Raw genomic sequence first — 24,444 nt, forward strand, 5'->3', positions numbered from 1 at the left:
TCGCTGAGATTACAGGCTTGTGCTACCATGCCTGGCAGTGATTTCTATTTTTAAGTTTTCCTGAGATAGTATAGCTTAGTTGGTGAAAGAACAGGTCTGGAATAGTTGGTAATATCCCAGCTCTGCTATGTTTTGGGACCCTGAAGTCTCTAACTTTTAGTCTGTGACCTTGAATCTCTATGCCTCAGATCTGACCTATAAACTGGTGAAGCTAATAACATACTTCTTGTGGTTGTTTTGAGAATTAAGCATACTAAGACATTTAGAAGACAGCCTGGTATTAAAGTATGTGTTGTTGTTGTATAGAAGTCTCTGTCTCTTCTGTTAATCTCATTCTCACATTAGAATTCTACCATATTTCTATAGCTTAATGGAAAAAAATTTAGTGTGTAGAGGTCACTTCCCTTTTACATTTTCAGAAGAATTAACTAATCTTGCTAGCTTATTTTCCATTTAAAATTTGGAATAACTGTTATGATCCCCCCTCCAAAAAAACCCCGAGCTTCTTCTTCTTTTTTTTTTTTTTTTTTTTTTTTTTTTGAGAGAGAGAGAGAGAGAATTTCAATATTTATTTTTCAGTTTTCGGCGGACACAACATCTTTGTTTGTATGTGGTGCTGAGGATTGAACCCGGGCCACACACATGCCAGGCGATCGCGCTACCACTTGAGCCACATCCTCAGCCCCCCTAGAATTCTTAATAAAATTGTTTTTGAATTTACAAACAATTTGAGAACTAGTATTTCAATAATATTCAGTTACCCTACATAAATTTTGAAGTTTTCTTTATTAAGTGCCCAAATGCTTATTAAAGTTCTCAAAATTTTATCTTTTGTCTACTAAGGGATTTTCTCTTTTTATCAAATTCTACTGATTACTGCTCATTCACTTCTTCCTATTTACCTTTGTTTTGCTACATAGTGTGTATCATGTCTTTTTTCTGTTTGCCCATTATTGCCACTGGAATTTAAGTCCTAAGAGGGCAGGAGTTCAGGATTATTTGGTTGGTGGTAGTCTGTTTGGCTGACCACCCTCAGGTCCAGAGCTTAGAATTCAGTCTAGGCATGTAAATATTTACTGAACAAATAAATACATGAAGAAATGTAATGACTTTTATATTGTACTTGGTAACTGTGTTGGATTTTATTTTTTGATTTTTATAATAGTGCTTTATTTTATTAAAGTAGGTAAGTATATTACTTCCAAATAACAATGCTTCTATTTCTTGTTACAATTTGTGTTAAGTTTCACATTCATTCAACTTGGTTAGAACAATATTACATAGTAACAACAGCAGCAACCTTCTCTTACTGGTTTTTATTAAGAAATCCCCAAACAGAATTTTACTTTCAAAAACAATAGATAAAGGTACTACTTAAAGGCTAACCACACTATAATGTACAAAAAAAAAAAAAAAAAAAAAAAAAAAAAAAAAAAAGCCAGGGAAAAAGATTTACTAACAAGTACAAAAATACAAGATGATTATTTTATAGATAGGAACTTTACATTTCCAGTTCCTTCCTTCCTCCATCCCTCTCTCTCTTCCTTCTTCATTTTTGGTTATACTGAAGATTAAACCCAGGAACATTCTACAACTGAGCTTCATACCCAGGCCTTTTAATTTTTATTTAGAGACAGGGTCTTATTCACTTGCCAAGGCTGACCTCAAACTTGTGATGTTCTTGGGCTAGGAATATAGTTCAGTTGGTAGAGTGCTTGCCTTGCATGCACAAGGCCATGGGTTCAATCCCCAGCACCAAAAACCAAAACAAAACAAGACTTGTGATGCTCTATATGTGTGTGCCCCTGTACCTATCTTTCCATTTTTTTTTTTTACTAGTTATGAATATAACTTGTTATTAAAATAACTATTTTACCTTATAGCTTTCTGCTCCTTGAATGAGATCTCTCATGGAAGTAGACAACTGATCCTTTTCTGAACGAACAGATTCGAGTTCTTCCCTCAAAGTCTGGGTCTATTTAAAATATACAGTAAATTAAGAGTTAAAAACTCTAGATTTTCCAAAAACCTAAGATTCTTGAATCTTGTGTTTTTTGAGTTGGCTTACCTCTTTTCTGCTAGAATCGAGTTCTTTCTTTGCTTTCACAGCAACTAATTTTATCTTACTTATTTTTTCCTCCTTCTCTTTGGATTCTCTTTCCAGATTTCCTAAAAACAGAAAATGAAAGGATTATAAGTGAAGTACAAGAAAAAAACATCAAAATTATCTGATTTTTTTTTTTTTTTTTTTTTGGTGTGTGTGGCTGGGCGGGGTACTGGGGATTGAACTCAGGGGCATGCGACCACTGAGTCACATCCCCAGGCCTATTTTTTTTTTTTTTTTTTTTGTATTTTATTTAGAGACAGGGCCTCACTGAGTTACTTAATGCCTCACTTTTGCTGAGGCTGACTTTGAACTCTTGATCCTCCTGCCTTAGCCTCCAAGCCACTGGTAATATACTTGTTCATTTTAACCCTAGAAACTGATTTTATTTTGGAACACAAAATCTTCAGTTTGAAGTTAAAGTAGCTAAAACATCAATGTTATCATTAAGTGAAGGCTTAATCATTCATTATCTAAGTAATTTTCAGTTCTTAAAACACTACACTTTTTAATAATCTTGGATTTGGCAAGGTTAAGACTCCTGTAGTGTTGGATTTTCTGGAAATGCAGGTATGCTAGGATTTTTGGTGTTGGCTTCAAATTGGGACCAAGTAGAAAAGGTATCAGATGTGGTAAGTTTCTATGTACAGACCTCATCTTGGTTGGTGGATCTAAATTTCACAGCTAAACATGTAATATATTAGACCTAACCAATTTTGATCTTTCTCCTTAAGCTCTTTACTTTTCCTATATGAACTCTGGGGTTCAGGACTTTTTTTTTTTTTAAATAGTTTTATTTAGTTGTTGATAGACCTTTATCTTATTTATTTATATGCGGTGCTGATAACCTAACCCAGTGCCACACACATGCCAGTCAAGTGCGCTACCGCTGAGCCCCAGCCCCAGCCCCAGCCCCTCAGGACTTTACTTTTTGAATATCTTTACTTATGATCTGAATTCCTGTCCTTACTTATTAATCAGTGTGTACCTGTGCCACATTGTGCAGCAAAGGCCAACTGTTCCACTTCTGCATTTCACTGCAATGCCATCTCACCTACTCTGGCATTAGAGCAGCAATTTTACCCTCTCCAGTGGATTTCCCCCCAACAGTTTATAAACATGCAACAAGAAAAATATCAAGACATCAAGATCAGGAACAAACAGTGAGGTAGTTACAAACGTCAGGGGAGAGATTGCAATTAGATGAAACATGCTATTTTTCCGATTTAAAAAAACAACTCATTGCCCTCTTTTATAGAAACACTCTTCAAAGAATTGTCTACATATGCTCTCCAAATTCTCTTCTTCCATTTTTTTCTTGAATCCACTGCAGCCAATCTTAGACACTAGCACATCCTGAAACTCCTCTTCGTTGTTTAGTCTAATGGTTAGTTTTCAGTGCTCATTTTACTTGACCCATCAGCAGATCTTGCTATGGATAACATTTCCCCACTTTTTTCACTTGCACTTGTCTTAACTTGCAAGAAATTTTATGTTCCAGGTTTGTTTGTTTGCTTTTTAAAACTTACTGGCTGCTCCTTCTCAATTTCCATTGTTTTCAGCATTTAAAAATAGGAAACTGTCTATCTCTGGTCCTCATCTTTTTTCCATATTGCTGGGTGATTTGAACTCATGGCTTTTAATACCTATTATTTAATTACAAATTTTTATCTCTAGCCTAGTTCTTTCCCCTTAACTTCAGATTTACATAAGCATTCTATAACTCCAGATTTACATAAGCATTCTATCTGACATTTTCATTTGAATTGGTATTTAAAGTTAGTCTAAAACTGAGCATCCCTCCATGCCCTAGTCACCCACCATAGAAAACTGAAGTTATTCTAAACTCTTTCAATTTCCTGGCTACCCCAATCTAAATGGTTATTAAATTAAGGAATCATAAGCATGTTATACAACACTTCTAAATCTTCATTTTTAAATGGGAATAAAAGAGTTATTCCATGTAAACCATGTGGAATAAAAAGATAAGAATAAAGTCTCAATTCCTCTGCACATCACACTAGCATGTTTATGGTCAGGAACTTCCTGGTCTGATCCTTGACTCTGAAAATGTTAACATATGAACACCTCATGTTCCTTCTTGCTGCAATCCCTTCCTTTCTTCTTGTGTCATATTTCCCTATCTTAAGACCTAGTTGAGGGGGTGGGTTGTGGCTCAGTGGCAGAGCACTTGCCTAGCATGTATGAGGCACTGGGTTAAATTCTCAGCACCTCATATAAATAAAGAAAATAAAAGTCCATCAACAACTAAAAAAATAATAAAAAAAAAAAGACCTAGTTGAAAATGCTTTTCTCTGATATTTTTCTTAACTTACAACAGGCAACTTCTTATGCTATCAACATTATATCTTTGTACCTCAAACTACGGTACTTAGAGCTTCCCTAGACAGTGAGCTCTTTGAGAACATTGTCTATATGTTATTCACCTTTCTATTAACAATGTCTAGAGCAGGTGGACATTCAATAATATCTGCTCAATGAAAAATCCCCCAAATAATCATGCAACCATTTACAAATGGTGTCATATTAGTGTTTTGTTGGATTAAACAGAAAGTGACAATTGAAAGGAAAAGCAAACAGATAGCTGGGGGCAATGGAGGTTAAAGGCAAAGATAGTTACATTATGTTTTTAACAATGCATTAATTAGCTACTTTATTTCCTGATCTATTCTAACCAGAATTTGTCTAATGGTGACAACATAGAAAAGCATAGTTACCTATTTTTTCTTCCAACTCTTTTACTGAAGAGAGTTGATCATTATTTATAGAAGATGATTTCTCTATGGAACCCTAGATTTTACACAGGAAAATAAAACAAAAAACAATACAGAATTTATTTACTTTCCCATGATGAAAAAAGCAAATTGATTATCTGTGTTGACAAACCAGGTAACGCTAATGTTATATATATGGCATTTACTTTGATTCTAGTTTATCATCTTTTACAACACAATTTTTAAAGAAAACCTTAAAATTGTAGTCAAAGTGAAATAGCCTACTTTTTGCTCAATAGTGTTCTTTGAAAAAGATACTATGCATAAGAATGTAACTCAAATTTCTTTATGATTATAGTTTTGCTAGTGACTACATACTTTTGACCAAAATATTTTAAACCCCTAATCATTTAATCTTATATAAGTTCAAGGTTTTAAAATGATTACACCCCTCCAAAAAGATCAATGTAATAATAAACAGGATATATAACATCAAAATATTTAAAGCATTTTTCAGAAATTTGCCAGTTGAGCATAAATGCTAAAAAATTTACTTCTGACTTAAAAGTGGAAAAATGTTAATGTAAAATTTTCTAGAGTCTATGACCAGAACTAAGAATTTATTTGTCAATAAAGTTCAAATAGTTAGTACCTTTAATAATGTCAACTCTGCTCTCACATCTTGCAGTTCAGTTTCTTTTTGTTCTAGTAATGCCGTTAGGTTTTCATGTTCCGTTATACAAGATTTTTCATAATGGGTTTCATTTTTGCTATGTAATTTTTGAGATACTTCTTCAACCTGAATTAAAAGATTCTGATTTTCAAGTCTTGTTTTTTCATTAGCATTCTTCATTTCTAGAAGATCAAGTTGCAGTGCCTCTTTTTCTGACAAGATTTCTTCTAACTCTTTTCTTAAAAGAACTTTTTCTTGTTCATAGTCTCTCAGTAAAGACCTAAGTTCTTCACACTGAACAACATTCTCTTCTTGAAGGCACTTAATCTCTTTTTCTAACTCTAAAACCCTTTCATCACATTGAAAAATCAAGTTGTGTTTTTCTTCATTTATTTTTGTTAAGGATTCACCTATAGCTTGTAGGATATTCCCAACATCATCTTCTTCATTTTCTTCTAAAACCTTTGACCCTAATTGTTTCAGAAAACTATACAACTGGGTTTTGACAAATGACTTCTGGACTTGTTCATTTTCAAACAGTTTATTTAAATTTTCTCGCTCTACAACCATGACCTGAAGTTTCTTTTCTAATTCAGTAATGTGTTCTTTTAAGATAAAATCTTCTTTTTGAGACTGAAGAGCTTCCAAATCCTTACTCAACTGGCTGTTTTCAGAGTTTAGTCTATTATTTTCCTCATGAAGAGCCTTTACTTCAGATGAAAACGTTGCCCGGTCTTCAGAGAGGGTTTTCATTTGAACCATAAGTTTTTCTATTTTTTGGTCATTTTGATCCTTTTCTTTTAAAGTCTCATCTAGTCTTCCTGTTAACTCATTTACCCTTTGTTCTAGTTCACTGTTGTACTGGGCAGTTTGCTCAACTCTTTCCTTTAGTTCTATGGCTAAGCTCTCTTCTCTTTTACATTTTTTATGGAGACTATCTACTTCTTCATAGGAATTTTTAATTTTACTTATAAAATCATCTTTTTCCTCAGTAAGAGAACTTATCTTTGTTTCTAATTCTTGTAACATCGTATCTCTTTCACTGAGACTAACTAAGTACAATTCATTATTTTCCTGAAGGCTTTTTATGGTATTTTCAAGTTCTGGTACTAATTCTTGTTGAGATAATAACTTTTCATTTTCTCCCTGGAGTCGATTCACAGTTTCAAGAAGAGCATCTTTTTCATTAAATGCGGTTCTAAGCTTTTGCTGAAGTTCATGAACATCAGATGCTTGCTGTTGTTTCATTGACTCAAACTCTTGACTTATTTTCCCAGCAGACTCCCCCAGTTCTGTTTGTAAAATTTCCATAATTTCTCGCAAACTCTCATAATTTAAGATTGCTTCTTGCTTTTCTTGTTGTAGGTTTTCACATTGTTCCCTAAGACCCTGTATTTCAAACATTAATGCTAATTTTTCTTTTTCCGAACCTGACAAAAACGTCTCATTTAGTTCTAACATTTCTTTTTGATGTTGTTCCTTAAGACTGTGCACTTCTTTGTTATGTTGTTCTTTAGTAAAGCAAAACTGTTTATTTAAATCTTCTAGCTCATATTTTAATTTTTCTATTACACATCCCTGTTCTTCTTTAGCTAATAGTAGTTCATTAATTTTAAACTCTAAGTCTTCTCGTTCATGAAAAAACTCATCCCTTATATGTTGGGCATCCATTTCAAGTTTTAATTTAAGATTATTCATATAAGTTACCTCATCTTTTAAGATACTATGTTGAGATTCAAGTTCTTTTAAGGAATCTTCTAATTGTTTTACTTTTTCATTTACTACTTGTTCTACTAAAGTATCTTCTTGTAAAAGCATAGAACACATTTGATTGTCTTGGTTAACATTTGAGGTGGACTTCTTTAAGTTTTCCAATTCACATTTCTCTTGACTACTCTTCTCAGTTGCCTCCCATTGTTTTACTAAGTTTTCATTTAGCTTGTTTAACTTGTTTATTTCTGTTTCATGTTCTTTAGTTGATGTTTCAATTTGGCACAAAAATTTCCTTACTTCTTCTTTGTGGGTAGCTTTCAACAGCAAAAGTTCTTCTTGTAAACTATTAATATCTTTTTGGTAATGCTGAGAATTTTCCTCAATGACTTTTTGCAATTGAGTAACCTCTTGGTTTTTTTCATCAGTGGTAGCTTCTAACTGCTTTTGCAGATATGAAATTTGCTCCTCAAAGGCTGACCTAATTTTCGGAATTTCTTCTTGTAATTTTTTAACAGTATCTTCAGATTCACTGTGAAATTTGAGCTGTTCTGAGAGCTCTAATTGTTTATTCATTGCTTCTTCCAGTTTCTCTTGTAAGCCAGCTTTATCTTCACTGTGTTTGGAATGCACTACCATCAATTCATTTTTCAAATCTTCAATTTCTTTCACATAGTTTCTATGTGATTGTTCCACTTCCTTGTGCAAATCTTCCATCTTAGTTACAGAATTCTGTTATGAAAATAAAACAAAGAAATCAAGTAAGATAAAAGAAACCCGTACCCTGAAGAAAGATATTGACACTGGCCAATAGAGTAAAGTAAATGAAGGGAAATATACTAGAGAAATATGATACTGAGATTCCAACAATTTTCCTTAGGCTCTATCTACTTTAAGTAGAACAACTAAGATCAGCAATATTAAAACTATTAAAGTAATACCTAACAACTAGTAAATCTCTGAATTTAATTTTCTTTTAAAAAAGTGACAAATCATATAAGTTGTATAAGGCATAAAACTTCAACCTGAGTAGATTACCTAACAGGCAAGAAAGTAGAAATATGATACTGAATATCCTAGAACTGAATACATAACAGTATTTAGAGTTGTGTGAAAAAATGAACTTATTTTCATTTTTATTGACATTATAAGTATTAAAAGAAGATGTAACAAGTAAATGTTAGCTTTAGCTTAACTGAATGACTGCATTTACTTTATTTTTTCTTTTTGTCTTAATCTTTGTTCCTTTTTTCATAAAACTGGATTAGATTTTTTTTTCCTTTTCTTTTTTTGTACCAGGGATTGAACCAGGTGCACTTAACTACTTATAGCCACATCCCCAGCCCATTTTTTATTTTGAGACAAGGTCTTGCTAAATTGCTTAGGGCCTCCCTAAATTGTTGAGGCTAGCTTTAAACTTGGTATCCTCCTGCCCCAGCCTCTCGAACGGCTGGGATCATAGACATATGCCACCAAAACTGGCAATTACATGCTTTTAAAGGGTTTAGTTAGCTAAAAAATTCATGCCTACACTATATAAGTTAATAAAAAATAAAAGAACATTAAATATTGTTTTACCTCAACTTCTTGTTTCATTTTAGTATTTTCTTTCTTCAGAGAAAGACACTGTTGTTCAGTCTCTGCTTTATCCAGAAGAATAGCATCCAGACGTTCAGTCAATGCCTGTTTTGGAATAGAAGAATTTGTTTGCCTGGGGTTAAAAAAATGGTGGTCTGGGCTGTGGTTGTGCATCAGTGGTAGAGCACCTGCTTAGTATGTGTGAGAGAGGCACTGCGTTCAATCCTTAGTACTACATAAAAATTAAGTAAAATAAAGGTATTGTGTCCATCTACAACTAAAAATAAATAAACGTTATAAAAAATGGTGGACTGACCACAGGCATAGTTATCACATCTTTCCCAATCCATGTTAAAGGGAAAATAAAAGATTCAAAAAGGTATAAACATAAGAACAAAGAGAAAAGGAGAAAAGATATAGGAATATGAGAACTTCAACACATTTTTTGGAAAACTTAAAACTGAAAAATAAAGTCAGAAACTGGAAAAAGATATTCAAAACATGCATAATCAAGAATATCTCTATGTAAAATATATAAAAAATTCTACAAATCAATTAAAAAAGGCTCATTGGTCCATTAAAAAAATGAGTGATTCCTTTCTGGATCACCATGACCTTTCATTTTACACTTACTTAATTGGCAAAAATAAAATGTAAGACAAAACGTAGTGCTGAAGAGGATATGGATCTATCGGATCCTGGGTATGTTATTGGTAGAAGTGAAAGTTATTTCAAATACTTTATAAAACTGTTTGACATGATCTCCTACAGCTGAACATTCATGAAACTTTTTTGGGGGTGGGTACGGGGATTGAACTAAGGAGCACTCAACCACTGAGCCACATCCCCAGCCCTATTTTGTATTTTATTTAGAGACAGGGTCTTACTGAGTTGCTTAGGGCCTCGCTTTTGCTGAGGCTGGCTTTGAACTTGCTATCCTCCTATCTCAGCCTCCTGAACCACTGGGATTACAGGTGTGCACCAATGCACCCAGCTAGGATAATGGCTACCTTGGGTATGAGAAACTGGAGGGGCAGCATAGGATAGGAGGAGACTACTTGGGAAGATGTATGTTATTTTCAAGATACTAGATTTTCTTTTGGGTTCACAAGTGATCAAAATATTTCAACCTGAAGGAAACAGAAAATGCAAAAGCAGAGGTAAACTTTAAGACAGCATGAATTTATTTCCTCAGAAAAACAGAACATGTTAAATTTTCAAATAAGATGTATAAATTTTCAGATATCAAGAATGAGCTCTTTAAAATTAAACATTCAAACCCCCAAATAGAAATTTCAATATAATTGTGGAAAATTAAAAATCAATGACATTTCTCAGACAAAATGGAAAACTGGAATGAAAATATAATTCTAGATTAGTATTCCAAAAAGTTCTGTGGAGACTGTCTCATTTAACCTCTATGATCAACTATTTTTTCCTTATCTGTCTTTTTTATAGATACTACAAAGGTTAAAACCTTAAACCTCAGGCCTCCCCAGTTGATAAGATAAAGATGCAGGAGCACAGAGATGAAGGAATTGGTTCTGATGACACCATTGGGAGACTGAACCAACTCTAGGACTGCCTCCCTCTGAACTTGTTATGTGAAAGAATATTAATTATAAAACAAACAAAAAAATCCCCTTTGCTATTTAAGGAAACAAAAACAAAGCAGATATAGAAAAATTTAGAAGTTCTATATCGTGTTATAGCTACCAATCAAATAGAAGAGTACGATGATAAAGGCATTTTTAAATGCACCTCCAATGCACTCATTCTTAAGAAGCTATAGAAAGATGTGCTCTATCAAAATGAGATGGTTAACTGAGAAAGTGAATGATGAGAGATCCTAGCAAATAGGGGCCTGATGGAGGAAAGCAGTGTAGAGGTTCACAGGATCATCACCAAAGCCAGTTCCAGGAAAAATGTGTAGCAGACCTAGAAAACAAGCAAACCAAACAAGTATTTGAAGACAGAAGGCAGAAGAGAGCCATGCACATGGAGAGAAAGCTGAAGTAAAGCTCAAGTAACCACAAGTCTTTGTAACTGATACATGTAGAGGATAAAGGAAATGGCAAAGTTAAAGCATAAGTCAAAAAGCACAAAGCCCAGTGTGCTGCTGACCCACCCAGAGGAGGGGATTTGGTCATGTTACACTTGAGAAGATGACAAGTGAAATGTGTGAGGGTTTTTTCCCTAGGCAGCTAGAAATATAACTTCAGATATGGGTCAGTAGGCACATCTAATGATGTAGATCTACCTACAGATTACACGTATCTTTAGAACAATGAAATTCTGAGCATGGCCAGGTTTTCTGAGAGGGACAGGGAGGAATAGGGCAAAGACTGAGGTATTTAAGAAGTATGTGGGAAGAAAAGGGGAGAAAATATTCATTTCAGATAGAGATCTAGAGGTCATTAGCCCTATGGGTTTTTTTTTTTTTTTTTTTTTAAAGTTAATCAGAGTGGTAAAAATTTAACCAAGTCCAGAGAGGAAGTGGTAGACAGAATGCCAGATAGCCTCTAGCAAACTGACGTCCCTCAAGGAAATTCTATTTATCATCTGACATTTCCTTTTGGTAAATAAAAACTGAAGCAATATTCACAATTGTTTCATTACCTTAATAATATCATCAGTTCCTCCATCAACAGGTTTTGATTTGAATTCTTCAATTTCTTTTTCCAATTCTAAATAATTTGAAAAAATTTTCTAGTTCAGAAAATAATCACTACACTGATAAGTACATTAAAAAAAAAAACCCTCCATAACCTATAAATTTGAATATATTTAAGAAGAAGACACTTTGAGAAATACTGACTCACATAATAGCATCATCTTTTCTTTTCCTTTTAATATGGAAAACTTAAGATAAAAAAGTAGAGAAAATAGTATGATTAATCTGTATATACCCATCATCCTGCTTTAGTGATTATCACACTGACAGTATTTCATGCTTCATAGCACCCACTTCCTCCTTCCCCCCTTACCTATTATAAAATTTGAGACAGGGTCTCACTATATGGCCCAAGCTAGTCTCAAACTCCTGGGCTCAAGTGATTCTCCCTTGTCACTGGGACTATAGGCATGCACCACTGTAACTGGCCATCCTGATAATTTTGAAACAAATCCTAGACGTATTATTTCAGTTATAAATACTTCTTACTGTATAATTTTAAAGCAAGAACTCATATTAAAACCTCATATTAAACAAAAAAAACTTGGCTCTGGAGCCTAGAACATCATTTTCAAATAAATTACTCTCTTAATTACAAGTAGATTCAAATTCTAAAACATAATTTGACTTTCTGATAGAAAATAAGTCTTGGCTTTTTTTTTTTAGATTGGGTAGTTAACATTTTTAAGTCATCTAAAATTCAAGACCTCAGCCACTTAAGCTATTAGCATTAATTTCCTTTTGAAATAAAAATTAAACAGAATAGAAAAATCAACCAATCCCAGCAAATGTATACATTTCAGATTCCCAGGAATTTATTACTTTACTTAAGGACATTGACTATGTCTTTGGGCTTACCACTTTGTATCTCTAACATTTTAACTGACTCTTCTAGAAAACACACTTAACTCAGAAGAATCTACAATCCACATGAAGGGAAAAAAAAAATGCTTAACTTTACAAAATTTTAAAAATAGTCCTCCCTAACTTTAACAATTCAAAGATAACTATAATTTAGACATGCAAATATTAAAAAAAAACAATAACAAAACGAAACAAAACACAAAAAGAGGTAAGTGTTGTTAAGTAGTGAGATTCTACAAGTGACTAATATGCATTTGGAATCATGAAAACTAAAAATGGGCCAATGTGCTATTTAAACTACCATTTTGGGCTGGGACTGTGGCTCAGCAGTAGAGCGCTCGCCTAGCACCGGCAGACCTGGGTTTGATCCTCAGCACCACATAAAAATAAAGGCATTGGGTTGTGTCCATCTACACCTAAAAAATAAATATTAAAAAATAAAAATAAAAAACTACTATTTTTAACCAAGATAAATATTTTCAACTGAATACCTGTACACCTTGACTTAGCTTTCTGTAACAGCATCATCTGCTTCTTGGCAAACTTGATGAGATCTTCCTTGGGCAATGTTTCCAGCTAAAAGGTGTAACAACTTGTTATCACATTTCCAGAATGTCACACACACACACACACACACACACACACACATAATGTCTGCTTAAAAATAAAAACATTCTACTGACTAAACCTTTAAGCCAATCAAACACCATATTTTATTTCACATTTTTTAAAGTAGCAAATGCACCTTCAACTCAAGAATCAGTTATTAGCAAAAAGAGCACTTAACTTCTTACACAGATTATTGTGACAGAGGTCACTTTTCTAGATTTTGATTTCTTAAACTGTACAATTAGGGATTGGAACTAATACTTCTTAAAATTCCTAAAGAGCTGTAAAATTCTATGCCAAGCTGAAAGAAGTCTCTGGTCATATGAAAATTTATAACTGCAGCAACAAGATACATCAGGAAACTTTTCAGTTTTAACTGAAAAATTGGGCTTCCACAACTTTTGAAAATTACTCAATCTCTGTGGATTCTCATTTGTAAAATAAGAATAATAACAGTACAATCTCACGGTTATCCTGAAGCTTAAATAAAGAAACCCAGTGCTTAGGCAAGGGCCTGAAACTTGGCATGCAAACAATAAATCTTGGCAATAAATCACTATCATCTGAAATCACTGAATGTTAAATATCGTAAGGGGCCATACAAATGATCTAACTCAACTCTCTTCACAACACAGGAACTAGAGCCCCTTGTTTCCTACCCTAACTCAATGTTTTTTCCACTGCATCACTATAGAAATCTTCATAAATCAGAGTGCTTTATTCAGTGCCTGAAAAACTGCAGGATCTCTTAGCAGTGCACACCAGGAGCAGGAAGCACACGAGAAGGGGTCTCTCTATCAGGAGATCAAGGTCGGGGGGCAGGAGAGGGGCGAGAGGAGCGGAAAACGGGTGAGTGGCCGTCAACTAAAACTGCAACGCCGGGGAGAGGTCCTCTCTTCTACACAGGCCCCTCTCCCCACGTCAAGGTTTCTCCGATCCGTCACCCTTCCACTCCGGAGCCAGCCTGCAGGTCACACACTCTCTTCACCTTAGACTTCCCGGTCCCCGGGGCGGCTGCCGAGGCCGCCCCGTCTGGAACAGGATCCTACAAAATGAAACCAGACCCAGGAGTCAGAGGAACTCCGGCGAATCCCGGGCTCAGCGCGCGAACCCGCAGGTGGGGAACCCCCGCGCGGGGAGGAGCCCTCGGCCGAGAGCCCCCACAGCGGGGGCTGGGGCGGGGCTCCGCTGGAGGCTCCAGGGCACAGGTGACCCAGGGCAGAGTCGGGGAAGGCGGCGGCATAATCCTCCCGGGGTCCCACCCGCGTCCCCAGTCGTGGCGCGGGAGGCTCGGCGGCGGGAAGACGGACCCGGCCAGGCCGCCCCGGCCGCGTTACCTCCATCGCCGCCAGAGCGCCGCGGACCCGCTCCACGGCCGCCGCCGCCGGGCTTCCGACTGCGGCCGCCTCTGACGTAGCCCCGGCTGCGGGTCAAAGGTTGCGCTCTTCGGGCGGCCCCGCCTCCTGCGTCTCCCAGGCGACACCTCAGCGGTGCTTCCGCTTCCGCCTCTCGGCTCCGGAGGCTGTTCCCTCGGCTCCCGGCCGGTCTGGGGCCAGCTTCGCGGACCGAAGCGAGGTGGCGTCGGGTGTGCGCCTCGCTCGGCTGGGTCCCGGGCCTGCGGGTCGCGAACTCGGTAGGTCTGGGTTCTGTGACTCCTTGATGTTGGTGATGGGTCCGTGCGAGGGGAGGTTACCGGAAGAAAGCCCGGGACCCCCACTTCACAGGCACCCCACTAAGACGTGCTGGTGGAATCACCCAGCTCCTGCTGTGCCCTGAGGGCCCTCCAGTTCCCCCAGCAGCCTTCCTGCTGAAGTGCTGAAGAGTTTGCTGTCACCCTGACCTTCCATAGTGTTCCCATTACACTCCAATGAATAAGGTCACCTGGACCGACCAGTGGTTTCCCTGTGGTCTGAAATGGCCGAAAGAATACAAAGAGGCCGCGCACAAATAAATGGTGGCTGATTCTGTTAGCGAAAGCAAGTGTCAACCAGAAGGACTGCTGGAGACTTGAGGATGCTCTCTCTATCACCTACTCTTCCTCTTCTAACAGTGTACCAGCCCCAGTGTTTGGTTGGTTCAGGGATGACACACTACAGTGTATACAAGCAGTGAGGTGTGGGGCTTCTGTTTAAGGTTTGGACTTAGTGATGATTTTTTTTTCCTTTGGATATAATTGAAGAAACATACATCTCTGATTCCTGCTGGCAGATTTGCCACCATAATAGAAGGTAGCCGGAGGACAAAATTGATAGGAGGAAAAAGACAGGGCCGAGACCATCACATTGAGTCAATAAATTCCTTTTACTAAGAGAGCCAATGGGCATCAGGGTTTGCTGTTCCTTGTAACAGTCTACAAAATATTTGGGGAAGGAGTTTTCCAAAGTGGGAAAAAAAAAAAAAAAATCTCTCAATAATGAGATGAGTTTGAGAAAATGACCATAACGTTGGACTTTGTGCAGCGTGTAAGATGAGTAACTTTCTGGGGCTGGGGATGTGGCTCAAGTGGTAGCCCGCTCGCCTGGCCTGCGTGCCTCCTGGGTTCGAGCCTCAGCACCACATACAAACAAAGATGTTATGTCCGCCAATAACTAAAAAAATAAATATTAAAATTCCCTCTCTCTCTCTCTCTCTCTCTCTCTCTCTTTCTCTCCCTTTAAAAAAAAAAAGATGAGTAACTTCCTTATGAGACTAGAAAAATAATCTCAAAACCATAATTTGGGAAACTGACTCCTAAGAGTCGCAAAAATTTTTAATGTTTTCATGGTAGCAAAAGCTATTAAAGAAGAGTGAATAAATGGTTTGGCAGAAAGTATTCAATAGCCTTAGGGAAAAATTGGAATTTGTTCTCCCTTTATCTGCACAAGTATGTTGCCTTTTATGTAGTAGGCACTACCTGAATACTTAATTTAATCTATTAATTATTTGACATAGAAAAAATCAGAAGAACAGAACACAAGATCACTAGTCAGTTTTTTCCAAGTTTTGAAAAAGGTTACAACTAAAATGTCAGGGATATTTTTTTCTGTTTCTTAATAGAAAGGCGATTGTGTGGCATGGTGGTGCATGCCTGTAATCCCAGTGGCTTAGGAGGCTGAGTCAGGAGTATTGTGAGTTCAAAGCCAGCCTCAGCAACATAGTGCAGCCCTAAGCAACTCAGTGAGACCTTGTTTCTAAATAAAATACAAAAAAGGGCCAGGAATGTAGATCAGTAGTTAAGTGCCCCTGGTTCAATCCCTGGTACCCCTCATCCCCCAGCAAATATATATAGGCTATTACAACATTTTTCCCTTTCCTGTATGGGATCTAGGTAATATGAATATTTCTACAGCCTTTCTTGATCATTTATAAAATTAACATTTTTGAAGACTATAGTCCTTGCTTTTTATTTTTTAAATTGACATAGAGCAAAATGGACTTTCCTTTTGACTTGCAGTTCTTTCAATTTTAATACATAGACTCATGCAAACAGCAACACAATCAACACAATCAAGTTACAGAAAGAGTTTTATTATTCCCCAAACTCCCCATATCTACTCCATTGTAAGCATACTCCCCTCCCTAATCCCTGGCAGCCATAATTTATTCTTTATCAAGAACACCATATGAATGGTTATAGAGTATCTAAACTTAAGACTGACTTCTACTTAACACAATTGGCCTTTGAGATTCTTCCAAATTGTTACATTTATCAATGATTTTTTCAATTTTATTGCTGTGGATTATTCATTGTATGGATATATCACAGGTTTTCTTTTAATCCCTTCAACAATTGTAGAACACTTGGTTTTTTCTCCTAGTTTTGGGTGATTATGAATAGACCACTGTAAAAATCATGTACAGATTTTTGTGTACATTACTCTGTCTAGGATAAAGAGCTAGGAGTGAGATTTGCTGAGTTCTATAATAGGTTTATGTTTGACTTTTTAAGAAACTGCCAAACTCTTCATTGTGATCATTACTTAGGATGCAACTGAAAGAAGTTGATCTCTTTCTGGGACAGCTGCATTTAGCAACCAACTGCTTAAGCAAGATGACACACCACAAGATGAGAGAGGCAGTCAAAACCTTTTCAAGTTGATTTTGTTGGAAGCTCTTTCAGTGGTCAACAATACCAGCTGCCTACAGATGGCAGAGAACATGGAAGGATGGAAGGTCAATTGAATACTTTGACTGCCAACCCATTGTGGAGTAATTTTTCTTTGCTTTTATTGGTGCATTGTAATTGTACATAATAGTTGGGTTTATTCTGACATAATCATATAAGCATGGAGTTTAATTTACTCAATGTCAGTGTCCCTTTCCTCCTCCTTCCCCCATCCCCCACTCCTCTTTTTCTACTCCACTACTCTACCTTTAGCTCATTTATGTATTTTTTAATTGGGCTTTGTAGATATAAAGGTGGAATTCACTGTGGTATATTCATACATGCATGTAGCTTAATTTTGTCAGATTCATTCTGCATTTCCTTCACTTTCCTGTCCCTCCACCCTTCCCCTCAATCTCCTTCTTTATTGAAAAGCTTTTGCAGTGAAAGGTATGCCATGGTCAGGTGGCAAATTGTCCAGAAAACCAAATACATGCCATGTATTAGTTTTAGAGGCCACAGAAGTGTGAGTGCAGTTGGTAGACTGACTGAAATTATTATCATGGCCTGAAAAAGTGTCAATGATGATGAAACACTGCCAGTAGCCTGGGAGGGGCCCGAAGTCCAATGTTGTCAGCCTGCCAGGAGGGCATTATAGCAACTTTGAGTAGGACCCATAGTCTGGCATTCAGTGGCAGCCTCTGCAGAAGCAGATAGTCTTTCCCTTTGTGCTGATAGATGTCTTGTCATGTCTCGTGTGATGACTGATCCAGGCAGTAATAGAGTAGCATCTAGAATGGTGCAGGTTCAGTGGGCAGCTTGATTCTGGTTAGTCTCATCAGAGAATGGGCCCTTCCTGTGGGTTATACATGTGGGTCTCTGAAAGTTTAATCAGCAGCTGTGACTTTTGCATTTCATTTAATCAGCATCCCCATTTTTGCATTTTACAGGGATGCTTGAGGGATGTCTTTTTTTAATATTTATTTTTTTTAGTTGTAATTGGACACAATACCTTTATTTTATTTTATGTGGTGCTGAGTATTGAACCCAGGGCCTTGCATGTGCTAGGTGAGCATTTTCCCTTTGAACCACAACCCTAGACCTGGGGGATGTCTGCCAGACTTCACTTTGCAAAGTAGCAGACAAAATAGCTAGGCCATTGGCAACAGCCCAAGGGTCAGTAAACATGTAAGACAGTTCATCAAGGGGAGTATTGGCAGAGCTCTGTGAAGGGCCTTGAATTGTATCTGCTGAGTGGAGGAGGTACCACATGTTTTTGGTTCTGCAGATCTGGTACTGAGGTTGAAAAGTCACTGTAGTGCAGTACAAATCATAAGTGTCAGCTTAGTCAAACCAGGCTTTGTGCTAGTGAAATGGCTCACATGGCTGATTGGGGGTAAAATTTTCAGCAGATTGATACCTCTCTTTAGTGTTAAGTCACATGTATATGGCATCAGCCCAGCTACGATCTTGAATATACCATTTTCTTTTCTGTCAGTCATAGAGTCTGCATTGTGCCACCCCATAATGGGAATATCAAGGTTGAAATTCACGAGGCATGTATGAGTCAGATATTCAGTCTTGAAGAGCTCTACAGCTAGCTAAAAGCCGCTTTTCAAAAGGAATAGATCTGGTAGCTGTGCCAGGGAGCAATGAGTCCAAACCCCAAAAGACACTTCCGGGAGTAGGTTACCTATTTTCAGTAGAGGCTCTCATCAACAAATTCATTGGTCACAGAAACTTTCAACTCAGAAGTGGTAGTGAGGAGTGTAAAGTGCTTAAAGTAGTGAGTAGCCACAGCTATATATAGCTTCCAGTGAAGCCTGCTGGATTATACCCCACTCTAGTAATACCTGTTTATTGGGTAGCCAGTATTAAGGGGCCAAGTAGAATGCCCATATGAATCAGGCAGTGTCTTTAGTGCACGAAGAGCTCACTAAGACCTCTGGGCTTTCCTTTTGGTGGGAGAGAAAGGCAGATAGACCTCAGTCTTTCCTTGTTTTCCAGCAATTGTACTTCTTCCTTTCCAATAGGGATGTCTTGTCTTATAGCATAGGCTTAGATTTCCAGTACTGTGTTGAATGGGAGGGCAAGTGCACATTCTTGCCTTGATCTAATCTCTGGAGAAAAAGCAGTCTTTCACCATTGATTATGTTAGTTGTAGGTAGGGGTGTGTGTGTGTGTGTGTGTGTGTGTGTGTGTATGTGTGTGTGTTCCCTTTTATGAACCCTGTGAGTCTTCAATTTAAGCACCCTTATGTCTTTCATGAAAATTAAGTGCAGGAATGGTGAAAAATGTTTTGCTCAGTCTACACTCCTGAAAATGTTTCTCTTTTTATCATACCCGCTTTGATGCACTATGTGACTCACTCCTTCTTTTTGTACTCTTAGGTGATATTCTCATTACATATAAGTCTTTTTCCAGAATGATTAAACAGTGTCGGTTTGCGCAAATAATTCATTTAGTACCAAGAAACTTGGCTTGTATTCAGTCCCTTCAATTTTGCTGCAATTGACCAGTCACCCTTACTGACAGAGATGTGGTAATATTGCATTCAGGGCTTTCAAAACCGTGGCTTCTGACTTGCCAGTGTACAGCTCATTAACTCAATTGGTAATGCTTTGGACATCAGAGGGGAGAGGCATTTGCACTAAATCCTGGCTCTTCCATTGACACTTACGGGTTAAGAAGTACAAGTATATAACCTAGAGGTCCCTATATCCAGACACAGGGAAAACAACAAAGCAGCAGTACCTAGAGTCAACTGAAAGGGCCCTCCCACAAGGTCACCCACCTTCCCTCCTGCCTGTGAATCCTTCCCGACCTCTTAGGTGAGCTTGAGTTTTCCATTCCCAAAAGAAACCAGGTAGGATGGTCACTTAGATGTCTTTCCAACAGAGTCATAAAAATTTGAGTCCCTTACTTGTCAAGTTCTCCTGCATATTGGTGAAAATGGGCTTATATTCCCTTTTCAGACAGACCTCTGCCCAAAACTAAATCATGTTTTTTGTATCTTTATTTTCTTTATTTATTTTTATGTAGTGCTGAGGATCGAACCCAGCACCTTGCATGTACTAGGCAAGCACTCTACCACTGAGCCACAACTAAATAACTTTTTAAAGCAGAAGAACAGAGAGAATAGAGGAGGAAGGAGGAATCCATGGGGCAGAAAGAAAGAGTGGCTTCATATCAGTAAACAAGACATGTTACATTTTGTTTAGAGCTGAGTGGTGACTGTTTGGGGACCAACCAAATAAGCTTCTAATGTCCATGACCTGTCAAAATCTCTATTATCCTCATTGGTAACACCATATATTTTAGTTGTACAACATCCTGAATAGTTCACATAAAAATCTGAAGGTTTCTCTGCTTGAAAAAATGTACAAAAATGTGAGAATTCCGGGCAGAATTGGTTTTAACAACGTGTATCCTGTGACCTTGCTAAACTCACTTATTAGTTGTAGGACATTTTTGTTGGAGATTTTTCTCTTGGATTTTCTTTTTTACCATCATACCTGGTTTCTTGTGGAGATCAAAAACTGATTCAACTGACAGATCAGAAAGGGTCAGAATGGAGGAAGGAAGCCAAAGTGATCTTGTGGGAGGGCCCTATCGGTTGACTCAGTGTCCTGTTGCTTTGTAGATTTTCCTGTGTCTGAACGTTATTATTGATAATCATGTAATCTGTGAAAGGAACAACTGTACTTATTCCTTTTCAATAGGGATGTCTTTTTTTTTTTTTTTTTATAGCATAGGCTTAGACTTCTAGTACTGTGTTGAATGGGAGGGTAAGCATACATTCTTGCCTTGATCTAATCTCTGGAGAAAAGCAGGCTTTCACCGTTGATTATGTTAGTTGTAGGGTTTTGTGTGTGTGTGTGTGTGCCCGCCCTTTTATGAACCTGATGAATCTTCAATTTAAGCACCCTTATGTCTTTCATGAAAATTAAATGCAGGAATGGTGAAAAATGTTTTGCTCAGTCTACACTCCTGAAAATGCTTCTATTTTTTATCATACTTCCTTTGATGCACTATGTGACTAACTCCTACTTTTTGTACTCTTAGGTGATGTTCTCATTATATATAAGTCTTTTTTTTTTTTTTTTGGTATCAGGGATTAAACCCAGGGGTGTTCAACCACTGAACCATATCTCCAGCCCCCTCCTTTAAAATTTTGATACAGGGTCTTGTTAAGTTGTTTAGGGCCTCACTAAGTTATTGAGGCTGGCTTTGAACTTGCAGTTCTCTTGCCTCAGCCTCCTGAGCCATTGGGATTACAGAATGAGCCACCATGCCCATCTACACATGAGTCTTTTAAGTGTCACTCTAAAAGTTTTGGTCTTATGTATAGACCCTTTGCTCCACTGTGGTAACATGGCCAGGGAGATGGCCATATCCTTTCATTTATCTGTCTGTCTACCCATTCATCCAGCCATAGCTATCTATCTGGTTTGTGTTTTTATATTAATACACACATGTGAATAGTTCATAGGTAATGGAATTCCATTAAGAGATGTACAAAATCTGTCATCTTATGATGTTGGCAGTGATTGATGATCATTTCTTGGATCCATTAATTCATGAGGAGTTACAAACATGTACACCCATGTGTATTCATCATATAACTTCAATAATTGACAACATGTGACCATGCTTGTTTTGCTTTTATCCATATCTACTACTCCTCTAATTTTCCATATTATTTTGAAATAAGCCTAAGACATTATTCACGTACACATAGAAAAGTAGAACAACAGCATTGTCACACAAATAATGGTAAGGGTTTTTCATTGTTGTTCTTCAGTACTGGGGATTGATTGAAGTCAGGGCTATGCCAGGTAAGCATTTTATCCCTGAGCTACATCTGCAGCCCTGTTTAAAAATTTTGAGACATGATTTCAGTAAATTGCCATTTTTGCTTTGAACTTGAAATCCTCATGCTTCAGCCTCTGAGTAGCCTCTCAGTATCTGAATTCTTGATATTACTACATACCAAATCAGTGTTTATATTTGCCAGATTTTCTTAACACATTTTTAGAGTTGATTTTTTTTTTTTTTTTTTGGATACTAGAGACTGAACTCAGGGGCATTTAACCACTGAGCCACATCCCCAGCCCTTTTTATATTTTGTTTAGAGACAGGATCTTGCTAAATTGCTGAGGTTGGCTTTGAACTCACAATCTTTCTGCCTCAGCCTCTTGAGCTACTGGGATTACAGTCGTGTGTCATGGGTGCCTGGCAGAGTTGGTTGTTTGATTCAGATTTTAAGAAGGCCTGTACATTACAATTGAATTCACCTAAGTCTTCAAACAGAAGGTTCCCCCTCTATCTACTTTTCCTTGCAGTTCTTAAAGCCATTGAGTCATTTTTCCTGAAGAGTTTCTTACAGTTGGGTTTTGCTGATTGAATCCCTGTGTTCTCATTTATCATTCTCTTTGTCTGTTTCCTATAAATTACCAGTTAAATTTAAAGGTTTGATCAAACTCTGGTTTGTGTTTTTATACGCATACATACATGCGAATAGTTAATAGGTAATGTAATTCTGTTAAGAGATGTACAAAATCTGTCATTTTGTGATGTTGGCAGTGATTGATGATCATTTCTTGGATCCATTAATTCATTAGGAATTACAAAATGGTGATATTATGATTCTATTGTTGTTTATTAGCTGGGGTACTTTTTTGTTTATTTATTTATTTTTTTATTTTTAATTGATTTTTAAAAAGTAAATGATGGCAGAATGCATTACCATTCTTTTTTTTTTTTAAAGAGAGAGAGAGAGAGAGAGAGAGAGAGAGAGAGAGAGAAAGAGAGAGAATTTTTTTTAATATTTATTTATTTATTTTTTAGTTTTTCGGCAGACACAACATCTTTGTTTGTATGTGGTGCTGAGGATCAAATCCTGGCCGCACGCATGCCAGGCGAGCACGCTACCGCTTGAGCCACATCCCCAGCCCTTTTACAATTCTTATTACATATATACAACACAATTTTTCATATTTCTGGTTGTATATAAAATATGTTGACAACAATTCATGTCTTCATACATTTTCTTTAGATAATGATGTTCTATCACATTCCACCATCCTTACTAGTCCCCTGCCCGCTTCCTTTCCCTCCCACCCCTTTTCCCTATCTAGAATTCATCTATTCCTCCCATGCTCCCACTCCCTACCCCACTATGAGTCAGCCTCATTATATCAGAGAAAACATTTGGCATTTGTTTTTTTTGGGATTGGCTAACTTCACCTAGCACTATCTTCTCCAATGCCATCCATTTACCTGCAAATGCCATGATTTTATGCTCTTTATTGCTGAGTAAAATTCCAATGTGGATATATATATGCTACATTTTTTTGATCCATTCATCCCCTGAAGGGCATCTACTTTGGTTCCACAGTTTAGCTATTGTGAATTGTGCTGCTATAAACATTGATGTGTCTGTGTCCCTGTAGTATGCTGTTTTTAAATCCTTTGGGTATAGTCCAAGGAGAGGGAACTTGGTGGTTCCATTCCCAGATTTCCAAGGAATCTCCATACTGCTTTCCATATTGGCTGCACCAATTTGCAGTTGCACCAGCAATGTATGAGTGTACCTTTTTCCTCACATTCTCGCCAACACTTATTGTTGTTTGTGAGGTACTTTTTTTTTTTTTGATATTTTTTAGTTGTGGTTGGACACAATACCTTTTACTTATTTATTTTTATGTGGTGCTAAGGATTGAATCCAGGGCCCCGCACTTGCTAGGCGAGTACTCTACTGCTAAGCCACAACCCCAGCCCAAGCTGAGGTATTTTTTTTTTTTTAAATATTTTTTTTAGTTGTATTGGACACAATATCTTTTTTCTTTCTTTCTTTCTTTCTTTTAATGTGGTGCTGAGGATCGAATCCAGTGCCTCACATGTTAGAGCAAGAGCTGTACAACTGAGCGACTGCCCCAACCCTGATGTACTTCTTCAAGAAGAAATTTTCCTTCATTTAAACATTTTTAGTCTCATAAGTTCATTGTTTGAGTCTCACTATACTTACTAGTTTTCAAAGCAGTGGATTTCAAAGCAATCCTCCTAAAGTGACCAGTTATTTTTTTCCCAGAATCAGCCATGGATCTAAAAATATTTGAAGAATTTCAGTTCATCATAACTCTTACCTTTCTCATTGTTCAGATTGTCCCATTCTTGGCTTTTAGGAAAGATCCTCTTTACTTTGGTTCTGGAGTTGACTGTGTTCTTTCACACAGACCTTTAACTCCCAAGATTAGATGGAACCTTAGACGTTGCTGCTTTAACCTCCATTCTTTTCTACTGAAGCTCATTTCTGCCCATCAAAGAGCCCTAATTATGTATTTACAACTTGCTTCCTTATTGTGCTAACTGAAATGATTCATCATGTTGTCCCAACATTAGCAATCATTC

The 24,444-nt window shown here is 37.2% G+C and overlaps 1 protein-coding gene across 2 annotated transcripts in view; it reads right to left on the bottom strand.

Annotated features, from left to right (window-relative positions):
* The window catches only part of Gcc2 (GRIP and coiled-coil domain containing 2), a 48,775-nt gene extending 34,415 nt beyond the window's left edge, over nt 1–14,360 (bottom strand). The window contains exons 1-9 of one of the 2 annotated variants that reach the window (XM_076832734.2): nt 14,285–14,360; nt 13,936–13,992; nt 12,830–12,914; nt 11,420–11,487; nt 8,801–8,905; nt 5,492–7,954; nt 4,843–4,915; nt 2,069–2,169; nt 1,877–1,975 (exon numbers count right to left, since the gene is read on the bottom strand). In XM_076832734.2, coding sequence (XP_076688849.2) covers nt 1,877–1,975; nt 2,069–2,169; nt 4,843–4,915; nt 5,492–7,954; nt 8,801–8,905; nt 11,420–11,487; nt 12,830–12,914; nt 13,936–13,992; nt 14,285–14,290 — 3,057 coding nt within the window. In that variant the 5' untranslated portion in view covers nt 14,291–14,360. Of the gene's footprint in view, nt 1–1,876; nt 1,976–2,068; nt 2,170–4,842; nt 4,916–5,491; nt 7,955–8,800; nt 8,906–11,419; nt 11,488–12,639; nt 12,660–12,829; nt 12,915–13,935; nt 13,993–14,284 lie in introns of those variants that run through there. The other variant, XM_076832735.2, reaches the window with a different exon arrangement.
* Between the last annotated feature and the right edge of the window lie 10,084 nt (nt 14,361–24,444).

Source organism: Callospermophilus lateralis, chromosome 14, assembly GCF_048772815.1.
Source record: "Callospermophilus lateralis isolate mCalLat2 chromosome 14, mCalLat2.hap1, whole genome shotgun sequence".
NCBI lineage: Eukaryota > Metazoa > Chordata > Mammalia > Rodentia > Sciuridae > Callospermophilus > Callospermophilus lateralis.